At 40.6% G+C, this 19,154-nt stretch overlaps 1 protein-coding gene across 4 annotated transcripts in view; it reads left to right on the top strand.

Annotated features, from left to right (window-relative positions):
- Positions 1-19,154, top strand: part of WDFY3 (WD repeat and FYVE domain containing 3) — a 240,653-nt gene that overhangs the window by 209,861 nt on the left and 11,638 nt on the right. For all 4 annotated transcript variants that reach the window (XM_039217080.1, XM_039217078.1, XM_039217079.1 and 1 more), the window contains 9 exons: positions 353-470; positions 1,411-1,517; positions 3,283-3,436; positions 8,158-8,249; positions 8,477-8,689; positions 11,075-11,222; positions 12,345-12,499; positions 13,371-13,529; positions 15,913-16,092. In XM_039217080.1, the coding sequence (XP_039073011.1) occupies positions 353-470; positions 1,411-1,517; positions 3,283-3,436; positions 8,158-8,249; positions 8,477-8,689; positions 11,075-11,222; positions 12,345-12,499; positions 13,371-13,529; positions 15,913-16,092 (1,326 nt within the window). The remainder of the gene's footprint in view (positions 1-352; positions 471-1,410; positions 1,518-3,282; positions 3,437-8,157; positions 8,250-8,476; positions 8,690-11,074; positions 11,223-12,344; positions 12,500-13,370; positions 13,530-15,912; positions 16,093-19,154) is intronic.

Genomic DNA, 19,154 nt, shown 5'->3' with positions numbered 1-19,154 from the left:
ATGGAGAATAAATGTGAATCAGGGCTTTTTTGCTGAGTCTCCTGCTATATGCTTGCCAAGACAGGAAGGATATTCCCTTACTCCTCCTCTCCAGACCTGGATCCTGAGTGCTTCCTCTGTGAACACTTAATTTAGAAAGTAGTTGTCTTCAAACTGAACCAGATAATAAACTGCCATGTGCCTGTCAGTAAAGCGTGGATAACCAGTAGGTACACAGCATTATTTTGAAGCCCCATTCTGCCAGTGTGACCATAAACATAAATCATCATTGTCCGCTATAGCCACCATATCTACATTGTTGACGACAAAAGGTGTAGAGTAATGTGGAACTGGATTTTGTTTTGTATTTTAGGAGGTAGACCTTACTAATCCCAAGACCTTTAGAAACCTGGCTAAGCCAATGGGCGCACAGACAGATGAACGATTAGCTCAATATAAGAAGCGATACAAAGACTGGGAAGACCCTAATGGTACGTAACTTTTCTTGTCATTGGACTTTGCACCTCAGTTTCAAAAGTAAGCCATTATTTAATGATCTGACATCCTTGTATCTTTCCCCAAATTGCTTATATATCATCATATCTATATATGTTATATATGCACACATATATACAGCTGTCAGATCTTGCATGCCAATGATGGCCATGCTTAAGAAGGCACATGTTAGGTAGCTTATCAGGTACTGGCCAAAAACCAACTATGTCTGCCTTGTGAAGGGCAACGATTTTCCATCAGATCATCTGCTTTTATCTCTGATCATATTTAAGCCAGAAACTACAGTTTCCTTTATTACACTCTCTTTTAACTCATTGATGCACTTTTTGGAACCCTTTTGCTTTAGAAATAGTGGTAATAATAATTGGTTACCTCCTGAAACACTGTACTTCTTATTTATTATGTTCAGTTTTTATCATGTGTCTCCCTCAAATTGGTGCAACAAACAAGGAAAGAAAACACTAAGCCTAACAGTATTCCATGCATGGACCTTTTATTCCCGGCTAAGGAGAGTATGTACTAACAATTGCACAATATTCATAGACAGCAATTTAGAGAAATAAACCATTGCAAAGCCAGAGCCTCATAAAAAGTAGGTATAAGTCAAAATCCTGCTTTAGTGGAAGATAGTTTGCTTTGAAGGTTTATCTGTTACAGTAAGCCTCAAAACGTGAATTGCCAAATGTGCCAAGTTTGTGGGGAAAGGCATTGAATTCTACTTAGTTTGGATGCATTGCTGCCAGGCATGGAAGTGAGGCATAGTAGTGCCATAAAGTTCCCACACTACGAACGCCATACCAGCGGTGTGTGGTGTCATGGCTCTCACATGTGTGTTACATTTCCAAGCCTATTAACACCAATTTTACGTCTCCTATTTACTCTTGTTTTCAATTATGCTTTAATTCTTTTGGACAGGAGAAACCCCCGCTTACCACTATGGAACACACTATTCATCTGCAATGATTGTGGCTTCGTACCTCGTAAGAATGGAGCCTTTCACTCAGATATTCTTAAGGCTTCAGGTAAAACTCTACATTTAGTATTTTTCTATTTCATTCAAGCCTTCTCTCTATTTAAAATTGTGGCACTCTTTTTAAATGTTGTTCTTTTGTCTTACAAGATGCCCTATGACATTTTAGTCACAAAAAGTCAAACACAATTCAAGTGGAATTTCATTGGATCAGAATTGATGAGTTAATTGGAATTTGTTTATAGTAAACAAGTGCCAGGGTCCTTTAGTCAAAGAAGCAAGTACCATATACTTTCCAGACAGGTGTATGAAATTCAGTCTTGACTGGTTGAATTTGACAAACATTTAAAAAAAAAAAAAAAGTAGTACAGTCTAGCTCATTTGCTCTCTTCTTTATTATAATTGCTTGTCTCCACATTCTCTTTCATTTATTGAGCAAATATTTGTTGAATACCTACTATGTACCAGGCACTGTTCTAAGTACATGGAAGATATCAATGAGTAAGGACCAAAGCCCTACTTTGTAGAGCGTATATATTTTAGTTGAGGAAGGCAGATAAGAATAATAAATAAATAAATTGTAAAGTGTTTTAGAATATGATAAATGCTCTCAAAAAAATACAGATCAGAGAAAGGGGGATGGGAAGCACAGGAGTAGAAGGTAGGGGTGGGCACAATGCAGTTTTAAATACAGTGGTTAGGGTAGGTAGGTCCCGTTTGAAAGGCAGCATGTGAACAAAAACTTGAAGGGCATGACGCAGTTACTCATGCATATATCTGGCGAAAGACTGTTCCAGGTAGAAGGAAGAGCCCATGATAGGGCCCCACGTCAGGCATGTGCCTGAGATGTTTTAGGATCAGCAGGAAAGCCAGTGTTTGAAGCAGAGTAAGTGGAGGAGAAAGTCATAGAAGATGACATCAGAGAAGTGGCAGGCCTTGGTGGCATCGTATGGACTTTGGCATTTTCCTGCGGTGAGCTTCATCAGAAAGATACACAGTGTTCACTTAAAACACAGCCATGGGGGGCACCTGGGTGGCTCAGTTGGTTAACCGTCTGACTTCGGCTCAGGTCATGATTTCACAGCTCATGAGTTCAGCCCCGCGTCGGGCTCTGTGCTGACAACTTGGCGACTGGAGCCTGTTTTGGATTCTGTCTTCTCTCTCAGCCCCTCCTTCAAGCATGCTCTGTCTCTCAGTCTCTCAAAAATAAGTAAATGTTAAAAATATTTTTTTAATTAAAAGAAAACAGCAATAGGGAGTTTGACTGAGGAAGGGGATGGTATATCTTTGAGACTGTGTTAGCAAAAGAAATCCTTTTCTATTTGAATTCATTATATTTATAACTTTTTGATCACCTCCTTAGTTTTTCAAGTAATTCTTGGCAGTGTGAGAACTTGAATGTCATGTTAATTTATAAAATTAGTCATACATATATAGATGGCTATACATGGCTACATTAGAATCTCTTTTTTTAGGAGAGCATCATCAAACCGTGGAAGAATTCATATTTCCTTACACTCTTGCCCTCTCACCAAAAAGTAATTTCTTAATGATTTTTCAAAGTCGTCTTATTTGGATTTCACATTGATTACAAAATACATACTTTAAGTACTCTTTGTAAAGAATAGCCCCAAAAGAATTAGATTAATTTTCTTTTTGTGATGATTTAAAATTTTATGTTTTTGGCGTAGGATGATGGGAAATTGAATTGTCCCCAGATGTTTTTATTTGAGTTTTTTCAAGCCCCTGAGCTTGACAGAAACTGTGAGATGGGGGTTGTTCTCTAACAGAGAGGTGCCTTCTCGTTCTGCCCACAGGGAGGCCACTTTGACCTGGCTGACCGAATGTTCCACAGTGTACGTGAGGCCTGGTATTCAGCATCAAAGCACAACATGGCAGATGTAAAAGAACTTATCCCAGAATTTTTTTACTTACCAGAATTCCTGTTCAATTCCAACAACTTTGATCTAGGTACGTACGGCTATGACACTGTCTTAGGCACTTTAATCAGTAGAAATGTCACTTTCCTGAATATTGTCTACAGTAAACACTGACAAGGAAAGACTTCCTTGTGGTTTCAGCAGCTGTTATTTACTATAATCAGGTGTGTGGGAGTAAATCTAAAACGAAAAATAGAGATATGTTCAAAATAGCTGTTTCAAATGCAGAATATTAGGAAAATTTAGAAATTGACCAGATTACATCCAATGGTCAGAATATTGTTGTTTCAATAAAAACCAAAGATGAGGTAAAAATTTATTTGAAAATTATGATTGAGGGGTGCCTGGGTGGCTCAGTTGGTTAAGTGTCCAACTCTTCATTTCGGCTCAGGTCATGATCTCGCAGTTTGTAGGATTGAGCCCCACACTGGGCTCGGCACTGACAGTACTGAGCCTGCTTAGGATTCTCTCTCCCTCTCTGTCTCTGCTCTCTCTCTTTCTCTCTCAAAATAAATAAACTTTTAAAAAATGAAAGTTATTATGATTGAAATTAATAGCCAAAAATAATACACTCAAATTTTCATGTATTGTTTTTTCCCCATGTATTGTTTTAATCTTTTCAGTTTGCATACTAATATGTTTTAAAATTAGAATTTTGGAACATTCCTCTTCTTTATCCTGTTTGGGTAGTATTTTCTAGAAACACATAGACAAACCAACATTTATAAAAAGGAGAGAAGTTTCATCAGTACTCTGTTCTCTTTATATTATCCAGCAATTTCAGGAAGTAAATTTGATTTGGCTACAGTTTGCTGATCTAGGTTTCTGAGTATTTAAAACATATTCTATTGTTTCCATTTTAGCATATTCCTGCCAGGTATTGTTCTGTTTTCATATATTTTTCATACCTTGTATCCTATCATATGTAAGAGTTCAACATATAGATCGTTACTGTACTACCTCAACAAGTTTCAGAGGTTCAGAGAAATGTTCATATCTGATACATCTGAGAAATTTTTCTTTTTAAAAATTGTTTTTAAATTGTATTTAATTGTCCATCAGCAATTCTAACCTTGTGAAGTTAGAGCTCCAGGTCTAATGGGGAAGATAATGAGACTCTCTCAATAGCCGCAGCAGAAGACCTGAAAGTGGTTCTCCTTACCTCTGATTGAGACTGGAGCTCAGCTTTAAGCAGCTAAAGATACCAAGTTCTGGCCCTTAGAGTTGGAGTGAGTGATGGCTCCTTAAAGGAATAGAACAGATGGTGAGCAGGGAAAAACAACAAATGCATACACAGCATTTGAGTACGGACGTACATTACTGTTTTGCTGTGTTCACTTACAATTCACCTTTGGGGAATGCTACTCTCCTCCCTGGGGACACCACTTTCAAAGAAAAAAATAGAGGTATACAAAGAAAGAGATAGCCCCAATCTTCCAGAAACACTGGATCAGTTAATGTGTTGAAAAATGTTTTAGCCCAGACCACTTGCAAATCCAACTTAAATGGTCCACTTTTAAATAAGCAAATTAAAAAAGTCCTTTGTCTTTGTCATGCTCACCTTCATAATAAATCCTTTTTCCTCCATGAAATCACACACTTAAAAAACATTATTAGCATATAAGAACTAAAGCCATAAAACTCTTAGAAGAAAACATAGGGTTAAATCTTCATCATTGTATTTGCGGATGGATTCTTAGATAGGATATCAAAAGCATAAGCATCAAGGCACTTGGGTGGCTCAGTCAGTTATGTCTCCAACTCTTGATTTTGGCTCAGGTCATGATCTTGCAGTCCGTGGGATCACACCTCATGCCTGGAATTCTCTCTTTTCCTTTCTCTGTGCCCCTCCCCTGCTCACACGCATGTGTGTGTGCACATGCATATGCACTCTTTGTCAAAATAAATAAACTTTAAAGAAGAGAAAGGACAAGCATCTTCAACAAAAAAAAGATGACTTGGACTTCATCAAAACATAGAACTTCTGTATCTAAGGGCATTATGGAGAAGATGACAAGAAAACCTACAGAATAGGAGAAAGTATTTGCAAATGACATATCTCATAAGGGTCTAGTATACAGAATATAAAGAACTCTTAGAGCTCAACAGCAAAAAGATAACCCACTTAAAAAATGGACAAAGGACCTGAGACATTTCTCCAAAGAAGGTACACAAATGGCCAATAAGTGCATGAAAAAATCCTCAACATTATTAGTCATTAGGGAAATGCAAATCAAAACCACAGTGAGGTGCCACTTCACATGCACTAAGATGGCTGTGATGGAAAAACCCACACAGAAAATTGCCAGATGCAGTGAGGGTGTGGAGAAAGTAGAACCTTCATATATTGCTAGTGGGAATATAAAATGGTTCAGTTGCTGTGGAAAATGGTATGGTGGTTTCTCAAAAATTAAAAATAGGATCACATATGACCCAGCAATTCCATTCTGAGATCCATGTCTAAAAACTGAAACATATATACATACCTGTCCAGAGCAGCATTATGCACAGTAGCCAAGTAGTAGAAACTGGCCACATGCCTTTCAATGAGTAAACAAATTGTGGAATATACATACACTGGAATGTTACTCAGCCATGAAAAAGTATGAATTACTGAGGCATGCTGCAACGTGGATGCACCTCAAAAGCATTATGCTAAGTGAAAGAAGCCAGACACACAAGATCATATTATATATGATTCCATTTATATGAAACATCCGAAATAGCTAATTCTACAGACACAGAATACAGATTGGTGGTTCCCCAGGGACAGGAGGGCAGGAGGAATGGAGGGTAGCTGCTTAATGGGTGCCAGGTTTCCCTGTGGGGTGATGAAAATGTTTTAGGGCTCAGTAGGGTTGGTTGGCTGCACCACGTTCTGAATGTACTAAATTCCTCTGAATTTTTCACTTTAAAATCACTAAGTTTATGTTAGGTAAATTTCACTTCAATTAAAAACACAGAACAAAACAAAACAGTTTGGCCTCTACCCAGAAAACAAAGTGAATGATGTAAAAGAAAGAGCACTTGGGTTTTTGCCCTGGTTCTGGGATGAGTAGCATCACCTCACCCCTTCCCCCGGTCTTCTTCTCTTTATACCATCAGATACAGGTGTGCGTGGAGAGCTGCAGGGTACCAGAGTCAGACCAAGAGTGTGTTACAGAATGTTCTCTTTAAACGTTAAAATTGCAGATAGAGCTGGGGAAATAAAATTATATCACATTAGGGATTATAAGCATATTTTTTTTTGAAAAGTATATTATATGTCAAGTCTGGGAATTAATTACTTCTTTTCAAAAATTGAGTCTGGGTGGTATTTCAAGGAGAGTGGACTGCAGGTGTGAATGAGGGAGAGGGATAATAATCACCTGATTGATTTTTTTTTTCTTCAGTCATCTGACAATTCTTCCAACTAAGTCAAGACATTCCTTTAAACAGTAAACTGATTTTTGTATTTCTCACTTCATACCACATTAAAAATAAGCCATCAAATAACAGTAGCAAAAACAAGATTGTTTCCACAGGAAATATTTTTATTGGCCCTTACTTGGAACTGCCTTTGTGTTCCAGAATTTGAACAATTGTACTTCTGAAAATTTCTAATACAGCTGTTTATTTAACCAACTGCCGTTGAGCTAACGAGTCAACATTACTGTTCATTGAGTTTTTGATCATCTGATTATCTGATTTATATCCGAGACAACTGCAAGTTAAAGTTAACCTTTTGGTTTTTACTTCCAAAAAATGAAAAGACCTCTTTCCTGAGATGCCAGTCCCATTTGATATGTTTTGTTGGGATAGATTTTTTAGCAAATTGTTTCTTTAATATTTTTCACATTGCCTATGATTTAAAATAAGTTTCTGTGGAATAAATATGCATTGTCACAACTTTTGTCTCTCCCGGGTTAGCCCTGTAGTTTTTCCAGATTTTCTTTTCTGTTAAATGATATACTAACACCAAAGAATACGATTTCAGATTTTATTTTTTTTAATGAGAATCATTGGAGCAAAATATGTGTCAGTTCTGCAGAGCCCTCTCAAAGTTTAAGAATCAGAAAGAGGAGAAATGACATGTATTTCAAATATCTCTGGAAGATTCTGGTATTTTCATTTCCTTGTTAGCGAAGAGAACACTTAGACTCCTCAGTGACTGAAAAGTTAGATGTTCCTTCAGCAACCTCCTCCACATGAGTGGCAAACTTTTGTCAAAACATTAAGACAAGAAATTCAGTACTGGTTAACTGCTGATGACTCAACAGGCTTTAAACCTTCAGGAAAAGCCCAAACAAAAGAAGGTTTGAGAGAAATTGCTAACGATCTTCCAAATGTGCAGCCCTAAGGGATTGAATTTGAGCAGTTTTTCCAAACTCAAAACAGTAGCCTCACAAAATGTTTCATTAAAAAGGAGTCCTGTGGTCAGTTAAGTTTCAGAAATGTTGTGTCTAATATCCCTCCTAGAGAAGGGCTATGCCTCTGAGGAGTTTTGCAGGAAGAAACATGTTTAACTTTTCATAACTCAGCATTTTCTGAAGTCATTTGACAGGGCGGGCCCCTCAGTTTTGCTAACACTTAATAATCTCTCTGATGGAATTCTCTAAGGAGCAGACTGAGGAAAATATTAGAGTAGATGATCTCAGAGGGTTTTTTCTGGTGGTAAAATTCCATTGTTCTAAGCTGGTATTTTCTTGGTTACTTAATGTAAAGTTAACTATCCCATCTTTCATTTTCTTTTTAATGTATCTAATTGCACAGGCTGTAAACAAAATGGCACCAAGCTTGGCGATGTTATCCTTCCACCCTGGGCAAAAGGGGACCCGCGGGAATTCATCAGAGTCCATCGTGAGGTAACGGGAGCACCCTTTGCAGTTGAATTTGGATTTCACTGGGTCATTGACCTCAATGCAAAGAGAGAACCTTGAGCAAGATATCACCCATTTGTTCAAATTACAGATATTGTTCTTACGATTTTTTTTAGTTATTTTAGTTCCTTTTGACCACTGGCCGATTCTTTTGCTTTCTGAGCAAATAATAAAAGTCAGCCTGTGACTGAACCTGTGTTTTGAAATTACAGGCTTTGGAATGTGATTACGTGAGTGCCCATCTGCATGAGTGGATTGACTTAATCTTTGGCTATAAACAGCAAGGCCCTGCTGCAGTAGAAGCTGTAAATGTCTTCCACCATCTTTTTTATGAGGGTCAAGTGGATATCTACAACATAAATGACCCACTAAAGGAGACCGCCACCATTGGGTTCATTAATAATTTTGGTCAGATCCCTAAACAGGTATGGATGTTTTCATCATTGACGCTCTCAGTTTCATTTTTTCAGCTGTAATATTGCTGTAGATGATGGATGACCATATAATAAGTGTAGGCCACGTGAAGAGCCATGCCACCCAGTAGGTTCAGTAGGCTCCTAGATTATTGCTTCCTTCTCTGTTTTTGCAATCCAGGTGAACAGAAATGTTGTTCAAAGATCATTTCCCCTCACACACTAGTGCAGGGCAGGTGTGTCTACACAACACCTGGCAGGAGAATGGGAAAAGCACAGTCAGGGAAGAAGATGGGGTCTTGGGGGCCCAGCATACAGAGGTGGAGTTTCATCACAAGGCCGGTAGGAAGCCAGTGCTGACTTTGAGCATGGAATGACATGAAGTGGCATGGCCATATTCATACATTAAAGATCATTCTGTCCATGTACGTTAATTAACTGGAATTAAAATTAAAACATTCTGTCTACAGTCTCATACATGCACACACTGTAGGGGAGCTGCATTGGGAGCAGATTAGGAAACTCTAAAAGAGTTGAGGGAACAGACAGTGGTGGTCCAGATTGGAGTATGGATACAGGCGGGAGGAGTGTTCTGGTCCGGAGTGCCTGCTGTGGGAAGGATGGAACCGGCCGTGCCCTGGCTGCTCTGACTGCTCGCTACCTGGAACGTGAACAGAAAGACCCAAGCGCTTAGCCACTCGGCACCCAAATGCTGTATTGCTCTCTCACCTGCGTGATGAGGAAACCCCTGCTGAGAGACATTATGCCACCTTTCCTCCCCGTCCTCCTACGCTGGGAGTAACCAGCGCTGGCGGAAAGGCCCGCTTTGCTGGGCAGTTCTCAGCTTGCCTTTCCCAAGCGCCCCAGGTTCTGCCTTTAGCCTGCCTAGCCTTCCCTGTTCCCGCTGCAGGTATCTCTTTTGGACTCCTCCTTGTATGTTAACCAACCAGGTGGTTTCCAGGGTTGATGGTGGGAACACTCCAGAACAATGGCAAGCCTCTGTATGAGGCCCAGCCCTGACGGACAGCAGGAGAGCCTGTACCTGCACCACTCACAGTACAGTCCGATCCCCCAACCAAGGAACCAGGCTCACCTTCAAAGTGAAACGGTTATTGATAAACAGTTTTAAAATGCTTATTGATAAACACTTATTGAATTATAGTTAAATTTTTCCTTTTTTTCTGAGGGTTACAAGTACAGGAACTATGTTTCATACCCTCTGAGAAATAAAATCAAGACACATGCACTGTCACAGGATTTTAGTTCCACTTTTGAGTTTAGGAGGCAGACAGCCTGTGAGAAATAGTTTGAATATTTCTCAGACATTCCAGTGATGAACAGAGTCCTTCAAAGTATAGCCATCCTGGAAAATCTAGCTTTAAAGGTCCCCATATCCATATATAATGTTATATACCCTGGCCTGACAAGGTGCTCTACCATTAGGTCTTCATGAAAGTTCTTCATCAAATTTCCATTCAGGAACAAGCTTTAAGATTTGGGGGTCTTTTAATACAACCGCGGAGTCTGTGTCATTCATGTAGAGAAAATGATGGAACCTGGATCCTGTGCCTTTATATGTATATAAGTTCAATGTCTCTCTCTTTACAAAGCATTTTTTTCTGGGTGTTCTTTTTTCTCGTGGAAATCCAGAATGTCAAATTCACAAATTGTGAAGGTGTTCTAGTCACTTAAAATATCATTTTATCTAAGATTTTCCAAATATCTTCTTCAGGTATGAGTTTTCCAACAGAAATGGCTCTATGCCTATTCGAAGATCTATAATATTTGAAAAATAGTCCTCTTTAAATGTGTATTGGTAACATTTTAGTTCTATAGGAACACTGAAGAAGGGTGCCAAAGATTTGTTTTCTTTTTTTCCCCTTGTGACACTGCAGAGTAAAAAGAAGGCAACAATATTCATACTTTCAGTAAATTAGTAGCATCTAAAAGACACCAAAACATTGTTAAAGAAAGGCTATGTTGGAGCCAGAAATAATTCATTTAGAGAGAATGTCTGTCTGTCCTCAGTGGAACAGAATGGTGTCTGGCTTATAGAGAATTGGTTACTTTTTAAAAGTGATTTTTTGGAAAGTCACTGTTAACCAACTGTAGCTTCAGTAGATTGATTTACTCCTGCAAAGGTATGAAATCAGAGTAACCTAGAGTGTGGTGGTAACCCAGACTTTTAAAAAGTACATGGTTTCGTGCCTGCTTACTAAGATAGAAGCCCTGTGGCATCCTTCTGAGCTTCCCAAAGTTTTTCCTCAAATGTAAAGCATGGAGTACCTAGTGGTCGTTGTGAAACTTAACTAAAATGCGAACATAACACCTGGCATATAAAAGGGCTCAGTCAATGTTTGCTTACATTGTAAGATACGTCATCTTCTCTCCTACCAGTTATTTAAAAAACCTCATCCACCAAAGCGAGTGAGGAGCCGACTGAATGGAGACAGCACGGGCACCTCTGCCCCACCAGGATCTACAAGTGACAAGATCTTTTTCCATCACCTAGACAACTTGAGGCCTTCTCTAACACCTGTAAAAGGTGAGGGGACAGGAAGTCATGATTCATGATTCTGGGGGAGTCCTAGTTTATCAATAACAAATGTGCTTTTCGACGGTAGTGTCGTTTGTAATAAGTGCTACAGTTTTTATGATAAATCACCATACTTGTTAGATTTTCTCCTTTTCCTGTTGCTTTGTTTTGGGTTTTTTGACCAATAAATATTGGATTTTTCATCAAAAAGAATCAAACAGGCCACCCAGGTGGCTCAGTTGGTTGAGCGTCCGACTCTTGTTTTCTGCTAGGGTCATGATCTCATGGTTCGTGAGATCAAGCCCTGCTTTGGGCTCTGTCCTGAGCGAGGAGACTGCTGAAGATTCTCTCTCCCCCTCTCTCTAAAAAGAAAAAAAAAAAAAAACACCAAAGAGGTTTCTCTGCCCCGCTAAGATAGTGAAAACTCCTAACATCCGAAATCTTGTAGCTCAACTTTATTGTCATAGATGTAGGAAAACTTCAGGAATCTTCATTTATACACATTCTGCCAGTTTAGAAATAGCAATAAAAAGACTGCATTTTTAATATGCCAGCTAAAAGTATCTGTCTTTTAGCCAATGTTGTTAGGAGTTATCTAGAAGTACTTTTTCAAGGGGTTTTTTTCCCCCCTTAGAATGAAAAAATGTTTTTGCAAAGTCTTGAAGTTGTCACTGTTACACAAATCCAAAAAATGGAGCATCCAGCTCTAGTTAATTAGTTAGGCTACCAGCTCTGTGCCATTTTGGCTCAAGACACAGACTGCCCTGTGCCAGCTGTACTCACCACCAGTGATGGTTTTAGAGCCCTGGTGGGCCCAGCAGTGTCCCAGTGCAGGGCAGGGAGCCGGGCCTTTGGGGGACCCAGAGTCTAAGGCTGTATATCACTAGGAGGTGCCAAAGGCCAGGTTGGGTTGAAGGCCTTGTCAGGAGAGAGGAAGGCTGGAAGTCCCAGGTGACTGGCCACCCAGCAAAGACTCAACAGCCAAGCTCCACCCCTAAGGTCATTTTGTCCTAATGTAGGTGTCAGGATGCTCGATTTGTATGAACATTTAAGATAAGGATCCCCTATACATGGGATCATGAGGTTCATTTTCCTAGTCCCCATTCTAATCTGTTGATTTGTTTTTTATAGAACTTAAAGAGCCTGTGGGACAAATAGTGTGCACAGATAAAGGCATTCTTGCAGTAGAACAGAATAAGGTGCTTCTCCCACCGACCTGGAACAAAACTTTCGCTTGGGGCTATGCAGACCTCAGCTGCAGGCTGGGAACCTATGAGTCAGATAAGGTTTGCATTGTTTCTTGCTCATTTAATCTTACTCTTTTGTGGTTTGGATATCCTGCTTGAAAGGGGTGGGAAGAGCCAAGGCCAAAGGCTAGTCAGCTATTCTTCCAGAGCCCAGAGGAAGGGAGAGCTTTGTGGCATCAGATCAGGATAAAGGAACTAGAGGACAAGGTATGTTTCCGACAGAACAAGCCTCCTTTGAAAAGCGGTGTACCAGGCTCTAGCAGTTTCCCTCCCACTCCAAGAATTCCTCCAGGAGGTCCTAGCTAGCCAGGTATTCAACGTTGCTTACAACTGAAAGAGCCTCGTTTTGGTGGGTCGCCATCTGGCTGCTTACCACTTCTGTACTCTTAAATGGCTGATGGGAAACCCTCACCCCAGCAGCAGCAGCAGCTGCTGTGTCCCTTGGTATCAGTGCCCTGTGCATGCCGTCTGCACTCAGGAGGGATCTAATTTGTGCAAGTCTGTGTGTTACACTGTGACACAATTCTGTTTAGTTAACATTCTCATTAAACATTAGCACTCATGATTTCCACTTACTCCATACAGCAAACACATCTTTCTACCAGATTATCCCCTGAATCGTACACAGCATCATGTAATCAAAACATCATTTCACTGGACTGGACTAACTGGAGACACCCACTATAAGCAGAGGCCTTTTTATTATGGTTTTTAACAGCAGCTGCAGTTAGGAGACTGTAGGGCTAGTTCAGGGTAGAGTCTCCGGGGAAGTGTTGCTAAAATGAATCCAGCCCAGAACGTGTGTACGCGGGCATTTGCCTTTGAGGCAACCACGTTGGGGTTCTCCTTCAGTCAGTACGCTCCTTGCGATTCAGAAGTCTGTGTGTCTCACGTCTGTTTTATTTTACAGGTAGTGACTGTTTACGAATGTCTGTCTGAGTGGGGCCAGATCCTCTGTGCGATCTGTCCCAACCCCAAGCTGGTCATCACAGGTGGCACGAGCACAGTGGTGTGTGTCTGGGAGATGGGCACCTCGAAAGAAAAGGCTAAGACCCTCACTCTCAAACAGGTAACAGAATAAATGGAAGATGGACATGTTCCCTCTCGGATGCCTGCATTCAAGAGAAACTACCCAAGCTTCCTTAACTCCAGGGTGCTTCGGATATAATGTACAAAACCAAAACAATATATGTTCTTTTGTTAGAAATGGGCTTTAAAAAAAAAAAAAAAAGGAAATGAAATCAGAAGATACTGTTTTTAAAAATGATCTAAGCTGGTCCTTTTTTAAAATCTGAAGCAAGCTCTCTTTAGGTAATGAATTTTTTAATACATAAGTAATACAGTTGAGCCTTGAACAACACGGGCTTCAAGTGCCCCGGCCCACATATATAGACTTTTTTTCGATACACCCAATGCAGTGCTATAAATGTAATTTCCTTTCCTTACAATTTTATTTTTTTTAATGTTTCTTTATTTTGAGATAGAAACATTTTTTTTAATGTTTGTTTATTTTGTGCACACCCAAGCGGGAGGGACAGAGTAAGGAAGAGAGAGAATCCCAAGCAGGCTTCACGCTCAGCGTGGGGCTCCATCTCACAACCATGAGATCACGACCTGAGCCTGAATCAAGAGTCAGACGCTTAACCAGCTGAGCCACCCAGGCGACCCTTCTTAGGACTTTCTTAATATTTTCTTTTCTCTTGCTTACCTTATTGTAAGAATACAATACATATAATATACCAAATATCTGTTAATCAAATGTTTATGTTATCAGTGAGGCTTCTGGTCAGCAGGAGGCTGTTAGTAATTAAGTTTTTGGGGAGCCAGAAGTGCTACACAGATTTTTTACTGTGTCTGAAGTCAGCACCCCTAATCTCCATGTTGTTCATAGTCAACTGTATTATATACAAATTGGATTTTTCCAAACCAAATTAAATTTGCTATTGATTCATATTAATTTTCTTTCTGGGTGATTTCCATTCAGCTGAACCAGTAACTCTTTGATTCTTTTATTTTTCTCTTGCCTCATTTATCATTTGATTACTTGTAATGTACTGGCTCTCATAAAATATTTCTTAAAACAAGAAACTTTATAATTAAGCCATCATCTTTTAATATTTGGTTTATTAGTGAATTTGCCATAAAGTTTTGTTTAATGCAATATACATCTAAGTGTATTTTAGGATACAAATTTGAAAGACAGTGTAACAATAATATCTATCATTTATTGAGCATCTGTTATGTTCAGAACACTGTACTGGGTGTTTAAAAATGTAAAACTCCCCACAATTCTACAAGGTAGTTTATAAGCCCTGTTTACACCTGAAAATACTACTACTTGATGAGGTTAAGCCACATCCCCAAGTCACATTTAGAGGTAAAGCCAAAATGTGAATTCAGTTTTGTGTGACTCCAAAGCTGTTTTAAAGCCTGGCCTGGACAGCAGTGTCTTAAATATCTGTGGAAAGAATGGAACCCCTTGCACTTACACCACCACTAGTCATGTGTATAGGCCAGAAACTTCACTGGTTGCTGAGTGTAAAGTTAAGTCACATAGAACAATAGATACTGTCAACATGAGCAAACACAAGGTTGACAGTGTAGTCTGCTGATCCAAACTCTCTTGCTTACAGTATTTTCAGTTTAGAAAGTAGGCTTGAAATCCCTCAGGAGAAGACACTTCTTATGTAAAACGGCCTTCTGGGATCTAAGAATTCAGAAGGGATTTATGTATGACAAAAAATTTTAAAGCAACTCATTATTTGAATAGTAAATTCTCAGGAACTCTTAAGAGTAATCTGAATCTTTTTCTCTGAAATGCTCGTTCTCCCACATTGCCATTTCCCTGGGTCCTATTTCTCTTCATATCCTAACAAAAGACAGAAGTTCTTATTCTAGTCTGAAGAGGGATCTCTTGGGCGCACAGTCCCCAGGTCAGTAACAGGAGTTCAACAGACTCATCAGAACTACGTTTCCCCTTTATTTTTCCACGTAGCATAATTGTGCAGGCCTCACCATTTGTGCAATTTTTAAAAACCCATCCAACTATAGTTCTTAGACTAACAGAAGGTGGTGGCATAAAAGAGTCAATGCAGAGTCTAAATTCAGTACTTTGGGAGCCATTAATATGATACTTCTCCATGTAGAAATGACATGAAGAAACCCAAACTGCATTGCAACTGCCTCTCTCCCTTCCTTCTAAGATAACTAGCCCAGCGCCAAGAAATAAGCGATGTACACATGGAGGTTAGAGCCTCAAGAGCCCTCCAGACCTCTCTCTTCCCCGTGGGAGGAGGCAAAGCTGGTTGGCACAGGAGAAAGAAGACTGTCCAGGACCTGCTGCAGCGCCCGGCACATGCCCCCATCGCTCCTGGTGCGCCCAGGACCTGCTGCAGCGCCCCACAGAGCACAGTCACTGTGATCAGCCTGGCTTTTTTCTGCTCTCCTTTTAGGCCTTACTGGGCCATACTGATACGGTCACCTGTGCCACAGCGTCATTAGCCTATCACATCATCGTCAGCGGGTCCCGTGACCGAACCTGCATCATCTGGGATCTGAACAAACTGTCTTTTCTGACCCAGCTCCGAGGCCATCGAGCTCCGGTGTCTGCTCTTTGTATCAATGAATTAACAGTAAGTAGTCAATTCCCCACTTGGTTTATGGTTAGGATCCTAAAATAAGTATTTGTGGCTAAAGCAAACAAAAAGTGACTCTGTTTTCTAACCTGATAGGCACTTGTCTTATAAATGCTGCTACATTTTCCTTTATTTATGCAAAAAAATGAATGGATATTAAAGTTTGTAACTCACAGGTAATTTTGTTTTGAATTCCATCCACTGCTACATACTCTGAAGAGCAAGATTTGGTTCAAAACCTTCTAGAATAGGCTTTTTTTAAAACAAGGAATTTGTAGGATTTGTTAAGAAGGTTAAAATTGCATCGATATTGTTTTTATGAAATACAGTCAAACCTTTTATTATGTAAAATGAAGAGAGTAACATTTGGGTAACCCAACAAGAGCAGAATTGTTATAGGATTATTTTCAAAGTTACCCCACAGTTAATAAAGGATATTCCCTCTTCTCAAAAATCAACATTTTGTATATAAATAAGTGAGTCAGCGTAAAATAAATGCATTGGCCCAGGAGTCCCCCGTGGAGACTGTGCCCTCCTGAGGTGGGGGAGGGGACGATAGTCCTGCTGAGACGTGTGGGGAAGCAGGGGAAGCTAAGGGTACGTACAGGTATACAGAGCTGAGTCACGGGTCTGAGGGACAGATGACCATACTCGTATGTTGGTGATGCCCACATAGGCAACTCAGCCTTGCAGATTGTCCAGAGCTCCCCAGCCTCACCACTTCTTAGCGGCACATACTCGTTCCCTCCCATCCCCTTAGCACCGCCTTGAGGGCCTCATGACACCACACAGCCACATCGTAGCATCACCCACACAGGCAGCCTTCCTTTTGAGGAATGCTACATCTACATTTCCACCAGAAGATACTAAGTTGTATGCTTTTCGTCAGATACCTTGTAGTCAAAGAAAAAGGAAAAGAAAAATTTGGTTTTAATGAATGGCACATAGAGTGTCTGATAATAGTAAGAGCAGTCAGACTTGGCATGAGTGGGAATGTATACAGGGGTAAAAGTCAGTTCAGTTTTTGGTATATTTGAAAGATGTATGGTGTTTTTAATTTTTTTTTTAATTTTTTAACGTTTGTTTATTTTTGTGAGAGAGAGAGCTTGAGCAGGGGAGGGGCAGAGAGAGAGGGAGACAGAATTCAAAGCAAGTTCCAGGCTCTGAGCTATCAGCACAGAGTCCGACGCGGGGCTGGAACCCACGAGCTGTGAGATCATGAACTGAGCCAAAGTCAGACACTTAACTCGTGGAGCCACCCAGGTGTCCCTATTTTTTTTTTTTAATATTTAATATTTAGTTAGAGCGAGCACAAGCCAGGGAGAGGGGCAAAGAGAGAGGGAGCAAGAGAATCCCAAGCAGCTTCGTGCTGTCAGTACAGAGCCCACTTGGGGTTCTTTCCCACAAACCATGAGATTATGACCTGAGCAGAAATCAAGAATCAGACACTTAACCCGGTGAGCCACCCAGCCTCCCCAAAGGTGTACGGTGTTTTTAGGTAGCACCGTGGGTTCGTTCTACAAACATTTGCACCTAAAGTCTTTACGAAAACATCAGTGCAACAGAATGGCTCTGATCTGGCATTGTTGCTCTGAGTTAAATGCTTAATTTTGAGGACTTTGTTTTGGAGCTGTTCTTAAATACTGTGAATTTTATTTATAGTCCATTGTTACTCAAGCAAGTATACACCCAGTGGATTGCAGTAGTTGCTACAAACACCACAGATGTGTTTGATTTTTTTCTTTTTATAGTGCTTGTGTAACCTCTTAGCAATGCATAAAAAGATTTCTATTTCTCTTCTGTTTTTGAAGCCAGTATCAAGTCTGCTTTACTTCAGTCTGAAATAATTCATTTTGGGTATAAGCGACCTTGCAGCTGCCCTTAACTCCCCTCCTCACGCTCAGCCCTCATCACCACGGGATTTGCTCAAATGCTGTCTAATTGAGGCACCCTGGAGTACGAGAAGAGAGCCTTGCCTAGTGCAGAATGGAGCAGCGGCCTCTGGTCGCTGCACAGACTGAAGCTGTTAATTAAAGCGCAGCTGCTGACACTCATTGTCAGAGGTGGTTCAGTGGCTGAGTCAGGGGTGGACCCAGCAGTGCTTGGCTGAGTATCCCTTTTCTTTGGGTTTTGCTTCTGCCATCTTGGTAGAACAGAAGGAGGAAAAGAGCAGTAGCAAGACTAGCACAGAGGGTGGTTTGGAAAGACCCCAGGCCTCCTTATCGAGCCGCCCTTGGCTCCCACTTCCCTTGCCTTTTTTTGTGAGTTGACACTGCTGCTCAGCTTCCAGTCGCCCCCCCCCCGCCCCGCTTTGGATGACCTTTGTCCCATTTCTGTAGGGCCTTATGGGCCTGCTGGCTGTACGGAAACTCACCAGGTCATTTCTAAAGTCAGTGCCTAGCATCGGGCCATCCAAGCTGGCTTAGGGATAAGAGAGGCAGCATAGTGTGGTGCATGAGATTGGGGGCCAGAAAGGGCTGGATTCAAATCTTTATCCTATGACATCAGGCAAGTAAATCACTTAAGCTCTTTGTACCTGGCTTTGATCCCCTCTACAGCAGAGCTAGTAAGAGCTAACTCACAGGTTGTGGAAAGGCTGCAGTGGAGTGTCCTCTACACTGACTGACACACAGCAGATGCTTCAGGAACTATCTTTAATTCCTTTAACAGTAGTGGGTTCTATTCTCACCAGATTGGGTAGAGCCCCGCTGGTACAGTTTAAGGGGAAAGCTCGTTCGTTTTTGTCTTTGGAACCTGCAAAACCTTGAGTTAACAGCTTAGGGACTGTAAGGGTTTATTCACTTTGCCAAGAAGTGACCTGTATTCCAATTTCCTTCTTTTTCCCCTCACCCCTTTTCTCTTATGAATACAAATTATAAAATAGGGTGTTACAGTGTTACCAACCTTTCATCTTTATTTATTGAAGAAGGAGATACACTTCTATCTGGTGATTGGATTTGTTTTGTAAAATTAAGTGGAGGCGGATTCCTGCCTCTCGATGAAAGGTGTACATAGATTTTGTAAAGGATGGGAGGTAGAAGAGTAGTGTGTCACCTCCT

This window comes from Hyaena hyaena, unplaced genomic scaffold (genome assembly GCF_003009895.1).
Source record: "Hyaena hyaena isolate Hyena2069 unplaced genomic scaffold, ASM300989v1 scaffold_664, whole genome shotgun sequence".
Taxonomy (NCBI): domain Eukaryota; kingdom Metazoa; phylum Chordata; class Mammalia; order Carnivora; family Hyaenidae; genus Hyaena; species Hyaena hyaena.
The sequence above is the reverse complement of the archived record's forward strand: the minus strand, read 5'-3'. Positions and strand labels throughout refer to the sequence as shown.